A 23,606-nucleotide genomic window follows, 5' to 3' on the forward strand; every position below is an offset into this window, starting at 1 on the left:
GACACATGCCGATATTTGTTTGCTTCCTATATAAACCGCAATTCATCCGATTTATCAAATGCAAATAAGGAAAATATGGAAAAGACAGACGATATTTGTGGGTATTCAATATGAGCGACAGTAAGGAAGGACGATGATAGCAATTAACTAACGTGTAACGATTTCTCATTATTCATTGGAAGCAATTCATGCTGTCCTGGGACTTTTAGAACGAGAATAAATATGTAGTTACTGTAAATATATTATGTTTTGTTTTGTAAGTGCCCTACCTGAAAATTAAGATTAGCGAGAACACATTGTTTTGAACGCTCGAGTCTCTGCTGACAACTTCAGTCCCACGTCACCAGCTGGCATGTTGGTGGCGGTGTTTTGCTGAAAGTCGGAAACAGGCGTGATTAAATTTGTTTACGCCATCAATACTAATTTTTACAATGGTAAATATGGTTTTTTGAATTCACAACAATTTTTTCTGTGGAATGGTGTGTGATACAAAAGCAGGGTTAACCTAAGTTATAAGTATAGTTCTTAAAAAATATTCCGTGTAACTCGGTTTAAAAGAATACTTAAAAAAAACTAAAGTTACTTTTGTGCTGTTTGGAAACAAATTAAAATAACGTAGTTCATGAAACGGGGAACTGTACATTATGAAGTAAGGTTATGTGTGTATGTGTTTACTGGTGTTGTATAGCTATACCGTAGTTTGTCAGACAGTTTTATATTCAGCATAAATTACTACGATAGTAACTCTGTGTGCATGGGGAATTTATGGCAGAGCTGTACATCAGAAAGAAATAACAAATGTTCGGTGGTATTGTGTTGTTTATTTACTCAGTGTGACCTGAAGCCCAGCAGCCTGTAAAACTATATAACAACAGTAATACTACATCATAGTGCCTGTACACAACGTAAGAGATCGTTCGTTATGTAAGTTAATTTCTTAAATTCGCCAACACAGTGTTGTCTATTTGTTTCATATTTCGTAGGGTTAAGTAATGTGGTAGAAGTGATGAGAATTGCAAAGAATTGTCAGTAACAATAGATTAGCTAATATGTTTATTTCTTTTATGCCCTTCAGGTGAGAGTTACATTGAATATAGCGTAGGATAGAACTCTCCCCAAAAAGTTGCTCCTAACACAATACATGCAATAGGATTACGAATAAAATTGAATTATGGGAAACAGTGTAGAGTGATATGGTTAGTAAAACTTTATAGCGTCCATTTCAGCAATAGGTAGCACACACACCACAAATATCATATATTTACTGCAAATGCTAGTGACAGAATGTTTGACTTTATGAGGAGTTTAAAAGTAGTAAAATATATTTTACCTTCTGATTGTTCATGTTTAGCTTTACCATTGTAAGTGAAGGTAAAATATGCAATATTGTGAGCACTGGTATATTTGTAAAAACATGTAACTGTCACTAATGGTAATAGCGTTTTTGAGCTGTAATCACTTTTTAATGTGAGTAATGTTGGAAAATTAAAATTTTCTAAAATTGACATTTGGTTTCTTTTCACAAGTAGGATTGACTGTAGTTTTATTTCCCTCCTCACCAAAACTGTATGTGTGTATTAAATTTAAACTGTATGTTTATTTATCAATGGAATATTTGAATGTTTGTTGAACTCTTTGTTGTAGGTACTCATAGCAGCAGCAGTTTGCACAAAAGCGGGGAAGAGTAAGTATTTGTGCAATTTCTCTCTCTCTCTCTCTCTCTCTCTCTCTCTTTCTTTCTTTCTTTCTTTCTTTCTTTCTTTCAATACAGCCCTTGAAATGAATTGCCAACACTTTGCTTCAGTTTGAGATTTATTTAATACTCCTTACTTGTACAGTAGTAATGAAGTCTCACACTTTATTAATTGTATTAGACTGCTGTAATGTATGTAAGGAAAATATAGGTGGTAACTAATGTCTGATAAGTAACAAGAATGTGTTACAGAACTGTTTGACCAGAAGAGGGCCATGTGACTTATACAGGAGGAAGAAGGCTATAATATCAGGAGGATAAAGCGAAAATTTTGTGTCTTGCAAGAATTACTTTTCATGTGCTAGTCACCTGTTTGCAAACTGGATTTGAATTCTTCAGATTACCCTTATGATGAGTATCTAGCGACACCCAATGTTATGGTGATTTTTAAAATGTGACATCTAGTCTCTACCACAGTTCCTACTGCAAGCTTTCTAAGCTGCACTGCCATGAGTGTGGGGTGAAATTAACAGTATTACCATTCTGATGTGACTAGTGATGTCACTGTCATCACTGACAACCTTATCTGAAGCATGATCTGAGGTCTAGGTTTGTTTGGAAAGAGACATTGTGGTTGTCAGTTGGTGAAGCCACTGAATGTTTCATGTAAATAATCTCTTTCTCTTTTATATAGTGTGTATTCTGTAGTTATAGCTATGCTGGAAATCCATATTTTTCTCGCTTGGCATGATATTTTCAAGTTTTAATATTCTTGAAGACAATAATAAGAATGTCCTCCCACATGACCTCCATATTCTCTCACTGTGATAGTTAAGATACTCTCAGTTGTATGACGTCTTAGTTGCCATAATGTTTATGTAGGTCCTGCTATGCTGTTGAGTTGTTGTTTCCGTCACTAGTTAAAGCTAACAGGTTGTTTCTTATTCTTCACTACTTACCCTGTCACAACACTTAGAACACTTTATAATGAGTGAATAGTGGAGCAAAATTTATGTTGAATTATATCATCTGTTTTCACAACTTCTTGTGAATGTAATAAATGTTGCTAACAATTGTTAATTACTGCAAAAGGGACTTGCTGTACTGTTAATATCTGTGTAAAAAACATTGGTGCAAAATATGTCCCACTAATGCACCTACTACATTCTAGCTCTGTTACAATATGTCCTGTCCCATTAGAGACCAAACCACCTGTGGAATCAGTCTTGTCATGTGCCAATTTTGCAGGATCTTTGTACATGAAATGCTATCCACCACCAATCTCTGGCCAAAGCTGAAGTTGACTGCCCAGTTTCATAGTTTGTTACCAGCACAGTATGGTCAACTTCAGTGTCTTCAACATTTGTATTTGATTGCTCCTGCCGTAGATCCCTAGATCAGCTTTTAAGAATTACAGTGTAGGAGTTGCCCTTGAAGAATGTAAGTTTGGAAGCTGAGTCATAGTGTTTAATTTCTTGGTTATATGCTTATATCCTGTTTGGGTTCTAATGGTTTACTTGTTGCCAGAAGTTTTAGGCTTAAAGTTCAAAAGATTGCAGTTTGAATCATGTAGGATTTTATATGGTTTGTTATTTTTACCATTGGCAATAACTTGTGTAAACAAAAATGCCAAATTGTGTAGCAGTTTGGGTTCAGTGTTAAACGTGCATTTCCCTTACAGTTCAAAGGTTAAGCTTTATCACAAGTTGGAAGAAGGCAAGCACATACCATTAATACATCAAATAGAATTTTATTTTACGTCATCATATGTTAATATAAAGTATTTGTGTCTCGTACAGCTAAATGAAAATGTTGCTAAATAATTGTTTTCTGTAACCTGTAGTTACAATTGTTCATTTTCAGCTTGGTGTTGCAACTTCAATATGGTGATATTTATACATATAACTAGTGAAGAAATGTGTTTGGTGGCTTGTACACAGAATACATAATTTTGATGCAGCAAACGTTATTCAGATTGATTTGTACATGGCTCAGAACAACAAAGTGATTGACAGCAAGTTGTTTGTAGGGCATTTGGCATAGTAAAATCCAATCGCTGAATGCACCTTGTTCTACACCCAGTTCGGTTCACAATTTTCATATCATTCAGATATCTCAGGTGCTGGTTATCACAGTCAGTTGCAGACGATGCTTGTGACCAGTAAGAAGTGTTGTGATTTGGTTTCATTCTTGTTTTACACGAAATAAAAAGGCCTGTTGCTGCAAATTTTTTATGCTTACTAAGTATCATATTTATTCCAGATGGGACCCATTTGAATACACAGACATCTGTATTCTTTCCTTCTGCTGCTTGGAAACACTTTTTCATGCTTTTACCTGACATCCTTGCCTTCCTTTGGAATGCAAGGACACAAGTGTAATATGCTGCCCATCCACTGTCACTGTTGACATTTCAATGAAACTTGACATAGCAAAGGGCACAATTCAAGGTAAAAGAAGGCCACATACTTATACACTGATGGAAAAAAGAATCACAGCACCAAGAAGGAGCTGTGCAACATAAACTAAAGTTGGTAGACGTGTTTGTACATCAGAAAGAAGATATCTGTTAAAATTTCATGCCATTCACATAAGAATGGTGTTAGTAGTGTCACTATGAGGATACAAATGGGTTTGCTTTAAATACACACTATGACGGTCATGAGCGTTAGTGTCCTTTGAGATTGGACATGGTGAGTTGAGGTTAGTGAAGAATGCCTTTAAGGAGACAAGGACACATTTATTGACACCTTGCAGAGTTTGAATGAGGTTGTGTAATAGGGCTGCTAGAAGATGAATGTTTCTTCTGCAATATTGCAGAAAGAATTGACAGGAATTGTACGTGTCTGCTGGCAGCGGTGATCACGAAACTGTGTGGTCGCAAGGAGGCAAATGGCTTTACTGAGAGGTGTATGGCTCTGGTGCATCATACTGCATCTGTAGCAGCAATTTGAGCAGTGGTTGGCACCACAGTGACACAACAAACTGTTGCAAATTGGTTACTCCAGGGGCAGCTACGAGCTAGAGTGCCAGCAGTGTGCATTCCACTGATCCCAGACCACTGCCATTTGCGACTTCACTGTTGTCAAGTGAGAGATGATTGGAGGACAGGGTGGAGGTATGTTGTCTGATGAAAGCTGTTCTGCCACAGTGCCAATGTTCTCGGAATGACCACGAGAGGTCAGTGCTAGCGCAACGAGTTGTTCACGTGATATTCATTGGACTGTTGCCTGTAAACACGTGCCACATCAGTGCTCTTGGAAGAGAGCTGTGGCAGTGACATGCTTCTGTTGTTCCCGCGTATTGATTAGCAAAGATGGAAAAATCAAGATTTGAGCAGTTACTAAGTACTTTGTAAAGAAAGGTATGAAAGCAAAGGACATTCATGCCGATTTCCAGAATACACTGGGGGACTCTGCTTCTTCATGTTCAACTGTTGCCAAGTGGACAAGTGAATTTAAATTTGGTCTGCAGTGCTTAGATGATGATCTGTGCAGTGGTCAGCCAAGATGTGTCACCACTCCAGAAATCATTGCAAAAATGCACACAATGGTCATGGTGGATTGCTAATTGAAAGTGTGTGAAACTGCTCACGCTTGCCACATGTCATCTGAAAGAGTATATCACATTTTAACTGAAGAATTAGAAGTGGAAAAAATTATCTGCAAGATGGTTGCCGTGACTTAATGCTGGATCAAAAATGCATAAGAATGGGCATATCGGAACTAACGAACTAAGGTATGAATTGTTGCCACATCCATCTTATGATATGGCTCTGTCAGACTTCCATCTCTTTCCAAAACTGAAAATTTTTCTTGGCGGATGGAGATTCACTTCAAACAAAGAATTGATAGCCAGAGTTGACAATAATATGGCAGGCTTGGAGGAAACTCATTTTCGAGATGGCATCAATGCACTGGGAAATTGTTGGACCAAGTACTTTAATCTATACTGAGTATGTTAATCTATACTGAAAAATAAAAAAGTTTCAGTGCTGTAAGTACTTTTTTTCTATTCAATTCGAAGAACTTTTCAAACCACCCTCGTGTGTACATAAATCAGGTGATTCAACCTTCTGTGCTGCCATTCATGAACAGTATTCCAGGGGGAGTTTTCCAACAGGATAACACTCACGTACTGCTGTTGTAACCTGTGACACAACTTGCTCTACAGAGTGTTGACATGTTGCCTTCGCCTGCTCAATCACCAGATCTGTCTCCAAGTGAGCCCGTATGAGATATCATTGGATGACAATTCCAGTGTCGTCCTCAACCATATTAACCTTCTCTGTATTGACTGACCAGGTGTAACAGGCATGGAACTCCATCCCACAGACTGACATCCGGCACCTGTACAACACAATGTATGCATGGTTGCATGCTTGCATTCAACATTCTGGCGGTACACTGGTTAGTAATGTGCCACCATTTCATTGTTAATCGCTTACATATGTTACCTAGACAAATATTTTCTTGAAATTCCTTTATCTACATTAATTATTTTTTGGTGTTGTGATTTTTTCCCACCAATGTATAACATGACAATAATCTTTGGCAACACAATCAGCCCTAATCGTTCTGGTGTCAAACAGTATAAGGAAGATGATGATCTCATGTGTAACATTGTGACACAGGAGATTGCTTGCAAAAAATTTGTGCAACCCACTCCACAATATTTGTAAAGTGTGTGAATCCTATACCAACTAGGACAAACAGTGGATATTGAATGTATTTGAAGAAGGGTAACATGAATGGCTACAGTTTTTTTTATCCTTTGGAGAACCTCATAGAGGTGCTGACAATCCTGAAGAAGGATGCCAGCTACTCTTTAAAAGCATGTATTTAGAAAGGTTCAAGAACTAGTGTTTAATGAGGAATGTAGAAGTTACTACAACCCCATTTATATTGCCACAATAGGGACAGTAAAGACAATATTAGATTAATCACAGCACACATGGAGGCATTTAAGCAGTCATTCTTCCAACATTGTGGGCCTATAGGTGAATGAAACAGTGAAGAAACCCTAATATGTGGTAAAATTTGAAGCACCCTCTGTCATACATTTCAGTGCTTGCAAAGTATAGATGTAGATTTTATCACTCAACAACATGTTTTTACTTTTCCGCTCAGAATTGATAAATGTTAAGTAGTGTTTCCTGTTTTATGTTTGTCTGGATGCAGTGATATGTATATCTGGGAATGGAGTTGGGGAGAGGGAGACATTGATAGACATATAATAACTGATGGAATTAGTGGGGAAAGCGTTCGAGGAAATGAAACTGCTAAGTACTAGTTAAGAAGTCATTGAGGACTCCAAATCAGTAATAAAGACAAAATAAGACAGCATAATAGAGCATTCAGGAAACAAATGAGATGTGTGCGTCAACACATTTACATCTACATCTATACTCTGCAGACTACCTTATTGTGTATGGTGGAGGGTACTGCACATACTACTGTCACCGCCCCTCTTTCCTGTTCGACATGGTTGATGAGTAGAAAGATTTTTGGTAAGCTTTCAAGAAGTGTAAATCTCTGTAATTTTACCTTCATGGTTTTTCTGTAAGATACACACTGCCCAACAAAAAAAGTGAAGCACCCAGACGGGCAGGAGGAAATAAAATTAAACTTCGCAGGATGAAAGAGTATGTGATGTTATTTCAGTAATTACAAAATTAAGTCAGATTTACGTAGAGCTTGGCAGTATGAGTTCACATACCATTATGCAAGTGTGGATTCATTTGGCAAGAGTGTGATAGTTATTTTATTCTCTCTTGAAGCAAGCTGCCTGACAGCTGGTCCTTCATATCCTGCATACTGGCAGTGCGATAGAGACGACATACAAGCTGGTTCCACACATGTTCTATCAGGAACAGATCTGCAGATCTTGCTGGCCACAGGAGTATATAAACATCATATAGACAGTTCATAGAGGTACATAAAATGTGTGGACAATCATTGTCCTGTTGAAAACAGCACCACGTTACTGTCCCATGAGAGTTAACATATGGGGATGCAGGCCATGACATACTGTTACACCATCAGAGTTCCCACAAACACTATCTGTTGTGACCTAAAGGCATACCCAATGTCTCTCCACACCATGATGCCAGGAGTAATTCCGCTGTCCTTTTTGTACACATCGGAAGAGTAGAACCTCTTCCTAGGACACCACCATATTCGCCAACAATGGTGATCAGGTGTAGTGTGAGACTACTGTCCATCACTGAACACAGTGATGCCATTCATCAGCAGTGTGTGTTTCCCGGCCACGGCACTATTCTGAATGCAGCCATTTGTGTTACCGTGTTAACAGCAGCAGCCTACACATGAGGTGGTAACTCTTTTACTGGTTGCTGCTAGTGTCTAACCAAGGGTGAGGGATGATGGAGCATGTAGCAGGGCGTTGAATACTTGTTCTTGGATGCTCCACAAATCTGTACATTGCATCAGTTGATCAGCTGGCCAAATGGAGACCTATCAAATGCTGATAATGCTTTCTCACAGAAGCATGCAGCATCACTGTGTCCTTCACAGTGAAAATTCAAGAGCTGATTCAGTTCACATCCCTTGTAAAATAAACGGCCAGGCCTGTAAACAACAACAAACATGAACATCACTAATGCACTCATGTGTTCTAGTGGTCGTTCTACCTGTCACAGAGAAGTGCAACTGTAAACCATTTACATACTGCCCAATGATGGGTGTTTGTATGATGTTACATTGTTATCTGACCATGTTTTCTGGGAGCTTAACTTTTTGTCAGGCAGTGTATATGGGAGGGAGCAAAATGTTAGTTGATTTTTTTTAGGAACACACACTATAAGAATTTTAGTAGTAGAGCCTATAATGCACAGTGAAAACATCTTATCTTGTAGCATCGACTACTGAAATTGGACGAGCATCTATGTGATGCTGTCCTGTGTACTAAATGAACCTATGATCAGCACTGCTCTTCTTAGGAACCCACCTTGTAATCATTCTATACTGAAGAGCAATGCTCAAGTATTGTCAGACAACTGTTTTGTAAGGTACCTCTTTCGTGGATGGATTTCGCTTCCTAAGGGTTCCTTGAGTGAAACTCCAACTACTAGGTAGATATAGTTCTTCCACTTTAAAGTGCTCTATATATGTACTTTCAGATATTGAATGGATGGGACTCTTTCCATTGATGTTTGACAACTTAGTAATTAAACAAAAGTTGGTGTGTCTGTCTATTTATGCACTGTGTTATATTTGTGTATATTGAGAGTCATCTGTCAGCCACTGCACCAATTGTCAATCCTCTGTAAGTCTACCTGCATATTTCTAAACTTTTCCAGTGTTGAAACTTCTTTGTATGCAACTGCATCACCTGTCAACAGCCTCAAGGCACTTCTGATGTTGCCCTGTAAGTCATTTGTATTGTTGTAAACTCCCTTCATACACCCACAGATATTTTTACATCACAAGATTCCTCTCTGTTAAGAAAGACATGTTGCATTGTATTTTTTAGACACTTTAATCCAATCATAACAAAGCTAGTCTGATGTTATGTCCTTCGGTTTTTCCTTGTCAAGAGATAGTGCAAAACTGCATCGAATGCCTTCCAGAAGTTAAAGAATATTGCATCAACCTCTGCAAGAACATCTGTTGCCTATTGGGTCTCATGGCAGAATAGAACAAACTAGGGCTTCTGAGACTGTTGTTTGTGGAATTCATGTTGATTCTTGGAGAGCAGAGATTCAATTACCACTAAAATCATAAAACATATTACAGAATGTGGCGACAGAGTAACATAAGCAGTGCAGGCAAATACACTGACAGAAGAAAAAATCGCAACACAAAAAAATAAATTTCGAGAATACATTTGTTAAGTAACATATTTGAGTGATTAACATTGCAAGATCACAGGATAATGTATGTGCGAGGTAAGCCATTGCAAATGTCAAATGTTGGTTAATTAATAATTAGTGTAACTGCCAGAATGTTGAATGCAAGCATACAAATGTGCATACACTGTGTTGTGTGGGATGGGGCTCCGTGCCTGTTGCACCTAATCGATCAACACAGGGACGGTTAATGCTGGTTGTGGATGACACTGAAGTTGTCATCTGATGTTTCATATGTGGTCAATTGGAGACATATTTTGTGATCAAGCAGGCCAAGGCAACATGTTGACACCCTGTGGAGCATGTTAGGTTACAACAGCAGTCCTTAGTTTGAGCATTATCCTTTTAGAAAATAACTCGTGGAGTGCTGTTTATGAATGGCAGCACAACAGGTTGAATTGCCAGATTTATGTACAGATTTGCAATCACGATGTGTGGGATAACCTCAAGAGTTTTCCTGCTGTCATACGAAATGACATTCCAGACCATAACTCTAGGTGTAGGTCCAGTGTGTCTAGCACGCAGATAGGTTGGTTGCAGGTACACAACTGGCTTGCTCCTAACCAACACAGGACCTTCACTGGCACCCGAGGCAGAATTAGCTTTCATCAGACAACACAACATACCTCCACTCTCTCCTCTAGTGAGCTCTCACTTGACATTCCTGTAGTTGCAAATGGCGATGCTTTGGGGTCAGTGGAATGCCCGCAAAGGGGCATCTGGCTCAGAGCTACCCTTAAAGTAACAGATCTGGAACAGTTTGTTGTGTCACTGTGGTTTCAACTGCTGCTCAAATTGCTGCTGCAGATTCAGTACAGTGCACCAGAGCCACTCACTGAACAAGGTGGTCTTCCCTCTTAGTAGTCCCACATGGCCATCTGGAGCTTGGTCATCTTATGACTGTACATTCTCCTGAGCACTGCTGCCAGGCTGCCAGCAATCATGTGCAGTGGCTACATTCCTGACAAGTCTTTCTGCTGTATTGTAGAAGGAACATCCAGCTCCTCATAGCTCTATTACATGACTTCATTCAAACTCAAGTGAGATGTTGGTAATAGTGTATTTGTCACCTTAAAGGCATTTTTGACTAACATCAACTCTCCATGTCCAACATCAAAGGTAACTAATGCTTACAACCATTTCTAGCAAACCCTGATTTGCATCCTCGTAATGGCACTACTAGCACAATCATATGCAAATGGTGCGAAATTTTAATAGACATCATCTTTCAGAGTTAGAAACACACCTACCACCTGTCATTGATGTTGCACAACTCTTTCTTGGTATTGCATTTTTTTTTTCTTTTTTTTGTCTGGTAGTGCCATAATGTGTGTCTGTTCATCCACTGTTTTGGAAGCTGGAATGGCCTGCACACTTTTCCAGTCATTTGGATGGATCACTGCATTCCTCCAGTGACCCACAATAGACTATTGATACAAGAGAAGCAAGTGCTCTCGCACATGCTATGAGAATGGTATAGTTAACCATAAAGCCTACCCCCCTGCGGGTTCGGGGGTTAGAATAGGCCCGTGGTATTCCTGCCTGTCGTAAGAGGCGACTAAAAGGAGTCTCAAACGTTTCGGCCTTATGTGATGGTCCCCTCTCGGGTTTGACCTCCATCTATCTAAATTACTCCGAAGAGCGAGCCAATTGGGGAAGGGCGCCTTACATGGTGCACTGTATCCTTCGTGCAATTAGACCTTTAGCCGTCTTTCTCGTCGTTGCAATGGTGTCCCGCTCGTTTTCGATCTCTTGGGCGATTACCACGCTGCACTCTGCAGTGTTTCTTTTAACTGCGACGACGACCTTGGCCATTTTGCACCTAAGATCCAGCACGGTAGCCAGTCCGTTGTGGTGGGGCCGCCATGTACCCTCTTGGTTGTAGCCCCCTGACAACACAGGGATCGCTCTACTGATGCCTGCGCCGTTCACTCCCCACGTATGCCAAGGAGTAGATGCCCATCTCCCTGGGGCATCAGGACTCCCGGCAATGGCCATCCTGCCAGGTGGCCTTTGCTGTGGCTGGGTGGCGCCCGTGGGGAGGGCCCTTGGTCGGAGTAGGTGGCATCAGGGTGGATGACCCGCAATGAAGCGTGGTACATCATCTCTTGCTGGCGGCCAGCCGTCAGCAGTCTCTAAGCGTTCCAAGGCTCAATTCAAGGCTAATGTGTATGACCCCAAATTGTTCCCCTCCCTGGCCACACCATGGGAGGAACGAAGGGCTATGAATGAGAGCGAAAGATACTCGCCCCGGTATCTCGTCTGTACCAGAGCTGACGGGGAATCTTTCATGTCTGTGAAGCCTCAGTTCTTTGTAGAGCATTTAGAGGACAAGTTTGGGGAGGTGGAGGGCTTGTCTAAAATGCGCTCTGGGTCAGTACTGATACAAACGGCATCCTCCGCCCAGTCCCGCAGGTTACTTGCTTGTGACAAGTTGGGGGATGTTAACGTTTCTATTACGCCACATAAGAGTTTAAATATGGTCCAGGGTGTTATTTTCCATAGGGATCTCCTTTTGCAGTCTGATGACGAGCTGCGCGCCAACTTAGAACGTAGAGGTGTTCATTTCGTCCGGCGCGTTCATCGGGGTCCGAGGGACAATCAGGTTGCTACCGGTGCCTTCATCTTGGCCTTCGAAGGTGATACGTTACCGGAAAAGGTCAAGGTGATGGTCTACCGATGTGACGTCAAGCCCTATATCCCTCCCCCGATGCGGTGCTTCAAGTGCTGGAAGTTCGGCCATATGTCTTCCCGCTGCACTTCCAGCCTCACATGTCGAGATTGCGGACGCCCGTCTCATCCTGATACTCCATGTGCCCCGCCTCCCATCTGCGTCAACTGCGGGGAGCACCATTCACCTTGCTCGCCTGACTGCACAGTCTTTCAGAAAGAGCGCAAAATCATGGAATATAAGACCCTGGACCGGCTGACCTATACTGAGGCCAAACGGAAATATGACAGACTCCATCCTGTGAGAATGACATCTTCGTATGCAGCTGCTACAACAACTGTGCTAGCTCCATCAGTTGCGAGACTTCCAGCCAGCTCGATAAGCAGTACGACTCCTTCTGCCCCCTTGCCCGTGGGGGGCTCTCCCCAACCGGTTGCTCCTGCACCACCTACCTCAGGAGCAACCTCCTCCCACCCGTCGGGGACGTCCGTCCCCGCTTCTCAGCCGGAGAAGCGCCTAACTTCTTCGGCTGGGATGCTCCCTTCCCAGGGTTCCCCCAGCGGGAAGGATGACGGCCACCAGTGGCATAAGTCCTCACCAGCAGCCGGGCGTAGGGCTTCACGATCCTCCTCTGTCCCGGAGACTGAATCGGTGAAGCCTTCCCAGCCGGTGAAACCCAAGGTTCAGCGAGAGAAGTCCAAGAGAAAGACCTCTAAGGCTAAAGAACTTGCGGTGGCACCAACCCCACCGCACCTTTCGCGCTCTGCGTCTGAGGATGAAGTCGAGATTCTAGCGTCCGCTGAGGACCTTGATCTCGCTGGTCCCTCAGACGCCATGGATGCCTCTCGTCCGGGTACTGAATCGGTGGCAGTGAGTGAACAAGCGGCGTAAATTGCCTTCCCAGTCCTTTCACGCCTTTCTCAGCCATGGACAATACCATCCTCCAGTGGAACTGCGGCGGTTTTTTCCACCATTTAGCTGAGCTCCGCCAACTTCTCAGCCTTCGCCCTTTCTTCTGCATTGCTCTCCAGGAAACTTGGTTTCCGGCGATGCGAACCCCCGCCCTCCGTGGCTATCGGGGTTATTACAAGAACCGAGCAGCTTATGAAAGGGTGTCTGGTGGCGTCTGCATTTATGTCCTTCACACTCTGCACAGCGAGTCTGTCCCTCTCCAGACGCCTTTAGAGGCTGTCGCTGTACGCGTGTGGACGCCACAGGCTGTTACCGTCTGCAGTCTTTACATTCCACCGGATGGTGATGTCTCGCAGCATGTCCTGGCTGCACTGGTCGCCCAATTGCCGCCACCTTTCTTGCTATTGGGCGACTTCAACGCTCATAACCCTCTGTGGGGTGGGTCAGTGGCAACAGGTCGAGGCGCCATCATTGAGCATTTATTGTCGCAGCTCGATCTCTCGCTGTTAAATGATGGTGCGTTCACACACTTCAGTGTGGCGCATGGCACCTACTCCGCCATTGACCTTTCAATCTGTAGCCATAGCCTCTTACCGTCTGTCCAATGGAGTGTGCATGACGACCTGTGTGGTAGTGACCATTTTCCGATCTTTTTGTCACTACCACAGCGCCACTCTTCTGGGCGCCCTAGCAGATGGGCTATGAATAAGGCTGACTGGGACTTGTTCTCCTCCACTGCTGCTTTTGAGCCTCTCTCTACCGATGACATTGATGCGGTGGTTCAATCGGTCACCACCGGCATCGTTACTGCCGCCGAATCTGCCATTCCCCATTCCTGTGGGTCCCCTCGGCGGAAGGCTGTGCCTTGGTGGTCGCCTGAGATCGCTGAAGCGATTAAAGATCGCCGGCGGGCGCTCCAGCGTCACAAGCGACACCCCTCCCTCGACCACCTTATCGCCTTCAAACGGCTGCGTGCGCGGGCCCGCCTCCTTATCCGCCAAGGCAAGAAGGAGTGCTGGGAGCGGTATGTGTCCACCATTGGCCTCCATGTCACTCCCTCGCAGGTCTGGGCCAAGATTCGACGCGTCTACGGCTATCGGCCACCTGCCAGCGTCCCTGCGCTCTCACTGAATGGAGCAGTTTGTACTGACTCCGACGTCATTGCCAATCGCTTAGCAGAGCATTTTGCTATGAGTTCCGCTTCTGCGAATTACCCCCAGGCCTTCCGCTCCATTAAAGAGCGGATGGAACGTCGGAGCCTTTCGTTTCGCACCAACCACCCAGAATCTTACAATGCTCCATTTAGTGAGTGGGAATTTCGCAGTGCCCTCGCTGCTTGCCCTGATACCGCTCCTGGGCCAGATGGCATCCACTGTCAGATGCTGAAACGCCTTTCAGTGGACTGCCAGCGGCGCCTTCTCGATCTTTACAACCGTCTTTGGGTCGAGGGGGAGTTTCCGTCGCAATGGCGGGAAGGCATTGTCATCCCCGTTTTGAAACCTGGAAAGAACCCTCTGGAGGTGGACAGCTACCGTCCCATTAGCCTCACCAACGTTCTTTGCAAGTTGCTTGAACGGATGGTGAGCCGGCGCTTGCATTGGGTACTGGAGTCTCGGGGCCTTCTGGCTCCATCTCAGGGTGGGTTCCGTAAAGGCCGCTCCGCCACCGACAATCTGGTGAGCCTGGAGTCGGCCATCCGTACTGCCTTTTCCCGCCGTCAGCACCTGGTCGCTGTCTTTTTCGACATGCGGAAGGCGTACGATACGACGTGGCGTCATCACATTCTTTCTACGCTCCATGGATGGGGTCTTCGGGGTCCTCTGCCGATTTTTATCCCCAATTTTCTGTCGTGTCGTACCTTCCGCATGCAAGTCGCGGCCTCGTATAGTTCCTCCCACATCCAGGAGAACGGTGTGCCACAGGGCTCTGTTTTAAGTGTCTGTCTGTTTTTAATAGCCATTAACGGGCTTGCTGCGGCCGTGGGAAATTCTGTCTCCGCTTCCCTGTATGCTGACGACTTCTGCCTTTATTACAGCTCTACTGGCATTGCAGCTGTTGAACGTCAGCTACAGGGCGCTATCCGTAAGGTGCAGTCTTGGGCTGTAGCGCATGGGTTTCAGTTTTCGGCAGCCAAGACCTGCGTTATGCATTTCTGCCGGTGCCGAACAGTCCATCCTGAGCCGCGGCTTTATCTTGCCGACGAACTCCTTGCTGTGGTGGAGACCCACAGGTTTTTGGGGGTGGTTTTCGATGCCCGGTTGACTTGGCTGCCTCATATCCGGCAGCTGAAACAGACGTGTTGGCGGCATCTAAACGCTCTGCGATGCTTGAGCAACACCCACTGGGGCGCCGACCGCTCTACACTGTTGCGGCTCTACCAGGCGTTAATCCAGTCCCGTCTGGATTATGGGAGCCTGGCTTATGGCTCAGCATCCCCATCTGCGTTACGGGTGCTGGACCCGATTCTCCACAGCGGGATACGCCTTGCCACTGGTGCTTTCCGCACCAGCCCTGTGGACAGCGTACTAGTGGAGGCAGGTGTACCTCCGCTGCGGTTCCGACGCCAACGTTTGCTGGCCGCTTATGCTGCCCATGTTCTAAGCTCGCCCGGGCATCCAAACTATCGTCTCCTGTTCCCGCGGTCGGTTGTCCGTATGCCAGAACGTCGGCCCCGGTCTGGTTGTACAATAGCGGTCCGCGTCAAGGAGCTTCTCTCTGGGCTCCAGGGTTTCACTGTTCCACCTCCTTTCCGGGCTACTTTGCATACACCCCCATGGTGTGTTCGTCGCCCTAGCCTTCGGCTCGACTTGGCACAGGGCCCTAAGGACTCAGTCCCTCCAGAGGCCTTCCGCCGCCGCTTTTATTCTATCCTGGCCACGTATCAGGGCTCTGGTGTTGTTTACACTGACGGTTCGATGGTTGCTGGTCGTGTCGGATATGCGCTCACTCTAGGGGACCTTTCCGAACAACGTTCCTTGCCGGATGGCTGCAGCGTTTACACTGCTGAACTGGTTGCCATCTTTCGTGCCCTAGAGTATATCCGCTCCTGCTCAGGCGAGTCCTTCGTTATCTGTAGCGATTCCCTGAGCGGTTTACGAGCTCTCGACCAGTGTTTCCCTCGTTCTCGTTTGGTAATGGCTATCCACGAGTCTCTGCATACTCTCGCCTGTTGCGGCCGCTCTGTGGTCTTTGTGTGGACCCCCGGTCATGTCGGTATCCCGGGTAACGAACATGTTGACCGCCTGGCGAAAGAGGCCACCAGTCAGCCATCTCTGGACGTTGGCCTCCCAGAGACTGATTTGCGGGCAGTCTTCCGCCGCAAAATCTTGGCGCTATGGGACGATGAATGGCGCGAACTGCCAATGCGCAATAAACTCCGTGCTGTCAAGGAGACGACGGCTGTGTGGCGGTCATCCCTGCGAGCCACTCGCAGGGACTCAGTAGTTCTTTGCCGGCTCCGCATTGGCCACTCCCGGCTGACACACAGTTATTTACTGCGCCGGGAGGACCCTCCTCTATGTCGCTGTGGGGCAGCTTTGACAGTGGCCCACATTTTGCTGGCCTGCCCCCTTTTAGCTGTGGTCCGGCAGACATTTGCGCTGCCTGCTACGCTCCCTGCCCTTTTAACAGACGACTCCACTATGGCTGACTTAGTTTTACGTTTTCTTCGGGCAGGGGGATTTTATCATTTACTCTGAGTGTTTCTGTTTTATTTTATTGTTTTGTGTTGATTGTGGCCTTTGGCCTATGCTTTTACACTGATTTTTTTAATGTGTTTCTAAGTGGTTGGCCTTTCCTTTTTTAGGTCTATGGTCGGCCAACCACCGTCACACTCTGTGTGGTTTTAGTTTGTTTTGTCTTGTCTTTGTCTCAGTATCTCTTGTTCTGTATCGTCTGTGATCTCTTCTGTTCCTTGTTTTTATTCTCTGTGGGTGTTCTTTGTCTTTGAAAAAAGGGACCGATGACCATGGCAGTCTGGTCCCTTTAATCCCCCAAACCAACCAACCATAAAGCCTAGTCGTCTTCTCTCTATTGAGCAATTTTAATTGATTTTCTGTCTCGCTGTCACTTATCACAATAGACAGTTAAAAGAAGAAATTGTAATGTAGTTTTTCTCAGGTAAATAATTTTGGAAAATAGAATTAAGTATTTTTGCCTTGTCTGTGTCATCCTCTTTTCCTATGCCAGTGTGATAACTTAGTGATGGGATAAATAGATTTGCTCAAGTTCCTAACTTAACAGAAGAACACAACTTAATAGAAGTTTTTTGTGAGATTGAAAGGAATTTTATTTTAGAATTCATTGAACACTTCATACATTACTGTACATTATCATTTTCACTTCATTTTCTTTGTCAAAAAGGCTTTGGCTATGTTTAAATTGGTGTTGAAGTTATTTTTGCTCTTGGAGCAACATTCTGAATACTGCTGTTTAACCATTGTGCATCTTTCCCATCCCTCACAATGTTGCTCAGCACATACCTCCTCTGAGACATATTGTCTTGAATTTTGCACAGATGTAATCAACATTTTTATTGTCAGAGATCAATGTTTGATGTTGACTGAAAACCGTTTGTTTCATTTTCTAAGATGAAATATCTTCCCATCTTTCTCAACACTACTACTGACACACACAGTGATGCTACACTGTGCAACGCAGTTGGAGGATCACTTTTTTGAAATCCCATAATTGTTTGCCAGTGTGACACATCAGTGAAATTTGGTTCTACATTCCTACATAATGGTACAAAAGTGTGGTGCCCTGTGATGCCACTTGGGCTTGGCGATGCTTCAAACAGTACAGTACTGACACATGCGAAAATGACCACAGGTCAGAAGTACATGTGATGTGTATGGTGGGTTAATGATGTCACATTGGCACCAAATTTCACCATAATTCTGTGCAGTACCATCATAGATGTGTCAAACAATGAGAAAAAGTGTCAAACATACTACCGTTCAGAGTAAACACAAAAAAAACCATAGGAAGTGGCATAAAGGGCATCATTTATACCAACCTTTTCCTTGGGGCACCAATTCCAAACATTTTCAATCAAAAACGACAGTACGCACTGCGGTGAACAAAAGGATGACATTCTTGACAACGTTTGATGCTGCTGACACCCGTCCGATGACTCAACCCTTCTCCAAGTACGTCGTCAGGCAGCAACTCCTTTGAATGTGATCATGCCCATTTGGAGTGCATTGCGGCCACAAGTTTTGCTCTGGTTCACAGGTTGGAACCTGTAGGGACTATTCAAAACCATTCAACAAAATTTGAATGCGATCTGAAGCAGCAAACTGTGCTTAAGCTTTTTTAGCCCACTTGTTTCGTGCCCTCCTGTTGCCTAATTACAGAGGGATGTAACATTTACACATGCGTGAATAAAATGGGGACCCTTGGTGCCACCTGCTCAAATTTGTTGAGCTCTTTAAAGATGTGCTTGTACAGAGGTGACCTGTGACGAAGTCATAGGCACTTGCAGGTGAGCAACCCATTTGACACTTCTCTGATTCCATATGGCCTACTAGCAGATGGAAGAGCAGCTGTGTATCACACCTGCAGGTGCCTAGGACACACATCTCTGATTCTTATAGGGTGTCCTTGCCATTTTATTCAGTTGTGTCAGTGTTGCACCCTTTCGTGATCACACCACAGGAGGGCTGAAAAAGCATTAGCACCCCTTGTTGCTTCAGACTGTGTTCAAATTTTGTCAAATGGTTTTGAACAGCTGTAATGGTTTCACCCTGTACGTGCAAGAACAAGAATTTTGATTGTATTGTTTCACACTGTACACATAAGAGCAAGAATTGTGATTGTATTGCGCTCCAGAGGGGTGCAATCACATGCAGTGAGATTACTAGCACACAATATCCTTAGAAAAGGATTGAATCATGTGGTGGGTGTCTCAGTGTCAAATGTTGCCAAGAACATAGTCCTGTTGTTCATCACACTGAAAACTTTCATTTTCGACCACAAAATATGTGGGAATCAACACCCAAAGGAAAGGGATAGTATCATTGATGCCCTCTATGTCTCCCCCTAAGGCCTTTTCATATCAGTTCTGAGCAGTGGAGTGTCTGACGTGTTTTACTTGGACACCCATAAGAAAACCGTGTTATTTCAGCACTGCACATCTTGGTTTTGACCTCCATCAGGGAGGTTTCAAAAGAAGGGGTGAAATGTGGTTAAGACGGGGTGCAACGACCTTCCCATGTGACACATCCATGGTGGTGGTGTACAGAATTGTGGTGAAATTTGGTTTCCAATGTGACATCCTGAGCTGTGGCCTTTTCTTCGCATGCATCAACACCTTGCTGTTCGAACCATGACCAAGTCTGAGGATGATGTCGCAGGGCATTACCCTTTTGCAGCATTACAGAAGTATGTTGTATGCACCTTTGAGCCTAATTTCAAACTTGTGTTGCAGTGGGTGATAATTATGGTGTTTTGAAAAGTGATCCTTTAATTGTGTTGCAAATTTTATATCTGCCGTAAGGTTACTGATTTCCTGCTCTGTGTTAACTGAATCTAAAAATTTGAGCCTTTTTGTTACCAGGAGCTGTAAGATCTAACTGCTGCAGGAAATTTTTGGATAGAGCAATTAGACCAATACCATACGAATCCATGTATCTAGAACCTATCTTATGAATTGAATCTCCCAGTCAGTAGCTGGTAAGTTGAAATCTTACCCCCAATACTATAAAATGCCAACTTCTCCAAGCTTGCTCAGAAACATTCTGCCACTACTCTCCAGGCAGGCAGTTTCTTAGAACATCTGGTTATCGTGTACGATCACCTTTAACATTTATATTCATCTAATTATATCACGTACAGGATCTGTTCTAACTTCATTAGATATTATTGTATTTATTGTTTTTGGCTATAGACACGCCTCTTTCACTGCTGTCCGGCCAGTCTCCACAATATACATTTCAGCCTGGATTTAAATTTTCATTGCTTTCCTTTTCTAATACAATGCTGGCATTATTGCTGTTTATAAACAGGCCTATTTCTGGGTTCTATTTATGGCTGCTCCTGTCGTTAACTTATTTTACAAATCAGTAAATAATTAATTGTGTGTGCGCAAAGGTCAAAGGTTACTCTACATAAAAAACCATGTACACACCACATGTATCCTGCTATCTTGTAGTTGCTTTCTGTGTGTAGTGCATGCCTGACATTGTATGGGAGGGTGTCCTACAGTTATCCAACTAAAGGTGGAATTGATGTATCTGCATCCTAGATCTTTAAAGAATCATCAGAGTCTCTGTTTTAAGCTCTCCACTCAGCTCAAATCAGAGGATGACAATCAGTTCCACATCTCCAATGAAACCCAACCAGCAAACCTTCCAAGTGTACACTGGCCTTCTTTCCCAACCTGACTGCCATTTCAGTGGGGCACCATTTACTGCCTGACATTGGAGTGCCCAAGGACTCTGCACTTGTCTGGATCTTTCGAGATGATTGGTCACAGTCCCAACAGACGAGGCATCCCATGCTGGCCCAGATGTTCTCTTGGCAGCACAGAACAATCCTTATTATCTCATGAACCTTTCCTTAACCCTTGTTCTTATCATATGATATCCAGCTCTTCTGAAATGTGTGATGTATGCAACCTACTGTCACTATCTTCTTTTTCCTTTCCTTTCCTTTTGCTCTTATTCAGTTTACTCCTTCTTTCTGCAGATCTTCAACATTCTTGTCTCATCTGCAGTTTTAAGCCTTGTCTAATGTCAGTGGCAACTGGTGTATCATTGTATTTAGTTGCGTTGCACACAAGCTATTGTCAGAAAAGAGGGTGTACTTGTGTGTATGTCTTTTGCCCATTGTTTTGCTGATGTGGATTGGTAGAGATCTGACTAAACACACACACACACACACACACACACACACACACACACACCATTTGTCTTCAGAATTTAATCCTATCTTTTAAATTTTTTGATGTATTTATATGATAGTTTCTTTAAATAAAACACTAAACAACATAAACACGCTTCTTATAATATTTAAAATGAATATTTTTTTTTACAAAATGCATATAAAGGTGTAACAGAATAGGTGCACTTACATTCTTGTAATTAGTGACCTGTGATGTATGACACTGTAAGATGTTGTTGTGATGTGCAGCTAATTCGTGTATATCACTGATGCTCTAATAAAACTAGAATTTCTGTAGGTACTTTTTGCATACTAACACTTATCCTGATGTTTCCATTTTTCAGCTCTGGTATCCCGGCAGTTTGTGGAAATGACTAAAGCACGTATTGAAGGCCTATTATCAGCATTTCCGAAGTTGATGTCAACAGGCAAGCAACACACCTTTGTTGAAACTGAGTCAGTACGATATGTGTACCAACCCTTGGAAAAGCTCTACATGCTACTCATTACCACAAAAGCCAGTAACATCCTGGAAGACCTTGAGACACTTCGTCTATTCTCCAGAGTGGTCAGTATTTGTTTTTATCTGTGTCGTTAGGGGAGTTTGAATATGCTATAGCTACTTTTTGTTCTTTTATGAGAAAGCTTGAAGAGAGGTGGCAGTATATTAATGGAAAACTATACAGAAGCTACCGAGCAAAATATCGTATATTACTGCCATGAAAGAAATAAACTCGGAGTAAAATAGCTGTAAATCACAACTCCTCAGTGCCCAGGGTACTCAGCCAGGAATGGCTGGGTACAGACATGTCAACACTTGAGACCCCAAGCTGAGGTTAAGTCAGCATTGCCAGTCCTGTAGTTCTGTAAGCTCTGGAAATGTTTCAGCAATCACCACTGGGTGTGATAGTAGAACAGCGTGTGTATGGAAACAGGGACTTGGCTTAACCATGTGGATCATAAGGACTGGACTAATTGCACACGAGTTGGACATTGATGGGATGACAATAATGGGCAACCTCTGGTGCACCTGCAGCACCACTTCAAGTATCAGGCTTTCCCATACAAGTAAGGCTCTGTTTAGGTAGATGTGTCTTACCATAGCTCCTCATTGGTGCGGTTATGGGTCCCAACATCAAACCAACACAGTTTTAAAGGTGTGGCTGGACTGACTGAGATCACTATCACCCTTAAAACAAAGGAGATTTGATGAGCTGGTTTCCTGCAAAATAATGTACCAGGTGTACCAGTATGAAATGAGCGTTTTTTTGTGAAAATAAAACACTAATTTTGAATTGAAAAGTAAAAACATTTTATTCAGGGTACTGACCATTGCTTTCTATATATTTTGACCACCTTTCTGCCAATTTGTGGACACCACGCCAATAGACATGTTCGTCTTTTGAAGCAAACCAATCAGGCACCCAATTTTCGACTTCTTCCTAGGAATCGAAGTGTTCCTCAGCCAATGCGTGTCCCATTGATGAAAACAAATGGTAGTCAGAAGGGGCCAAGTCTGGTGAATATGGCGGGTGGGGTAGCAGCTCCCAGACAAGTGTTTTGATTGTATCCTGAATCAGTTTTGCTTTGTGTGCAGGTGCAGTGTCGTGTAAAAAACTTACTTTGCCATGTCTTCTGGCCCATTCTGGTCGTTTTTCGATCAATGCATAGTTCAGATTGATCATTTGTTGTCTGTAGCAATTAGTATTCACAGTTTCACTGGGTTTTAGAAGCTCGTGATACACCATACCTTTCTGATCCCACCAAACACAGAGCATTCATTGTCTTCTTGCTGAATCAATCTGGTTTTGCAGTCGATGTTGATAGTTGTCCCGGATTAACCCATGATTTTTCCCGTTTAGGATTCTTAAAATAAATCCATTTTTCATTGCCAGTAACAATTTGATGCAAAATTGATTTTCTTTCATGTCTTTGAAGCAAAATTTGACAAATGGTTTTTCGGTTGTTCATCTGTCTTTCATTCAGTTCATGTGGCACCCATTTTCCACACTTTTGGATCTTTCCCATAGCTTTCAAACGGCCAGAAATTGTTCGTTGTGCAACATTTAGCATATGAGCTCTAACGTGGAAAGTAAGCATTTCCGGACACATGTCCACATAACATATTTTCCTTGATGCCATTTGCTTTTGACTCAAAGTATCATCTTCATCCAGTATTGCTTGCATTTCGGAATCTTCGAACTTTTTCGGTGGTCTTCCATGTTTTTCATTTCTTACATCAAAATCATTGTTTCTGAACCGTTGAAACCATCTTTTGCGTGTTGCTTCTGATAGAGCATGATCATCATATGCTGCGACAAGCATTCGATGCGACTCTGCAGCACTTTTTTTCGATTGAAAACAAAAAATTAATGTTTTCCGCAAATCATCACTTTCTGGTACAAAATTCGACATTGTTAGCATGATGAAAACATATGATGATGTTTGTTCCATGACTTGATGTGTACTAAATATCTGTGACAGATGTCATACCAACCAAACAAAAAAAATTAAGGCTCGTTCACAACAAATGTTCCTTATCGACACATTTGTATCTTAACGCTGATTTCATACCG

The 23,606-nt window shown here is 43.4% G+C and overlaps 1 protein-coding gene across 1 annotated transcript in view; it reads left to right on the top strand.

Moving 5' to 3' along the window:
• Positions 1-282: 282 nt before the first annotated feature.
• Positions 283-23,606, top strand: part of LOC124595996 (coatomer subunit delta) — a 118,837-nt gene continuing 95,513 nt past the window's right edge. Inside the window, exons 1-3 of the mRNA XM_047134942.1 lie at positions 283-434; positions 1,645-1,684; positions 21,375-21,598. Of these exons, the coding sequence (XP_046990898.1) occupies positions 432-434; positions 1,645-1,684; positions 21,375-21,598 (267 nt within the window). The 5' untranslated portion in view covers positions 283-431. The remainder of the gene's footprint in view (positions 435-1,644; positions 1,685-21,374; positions 21,599-23,606) is intronic.

This window comes from Schistocerca americana, chromosome 2, assembly GCF_021461395.2.
Source record: "Schistocerca americana isolate TAMUIC-IGC-003095 chromosome 2, iqSchAmer2.1, whole genome shotgun sequence".
NCBI lineage: Eukaryota > Metazoa > Arthropoda > Insecta > Orthoptera > Acrididae > Schistocerca > Schistocerca americana.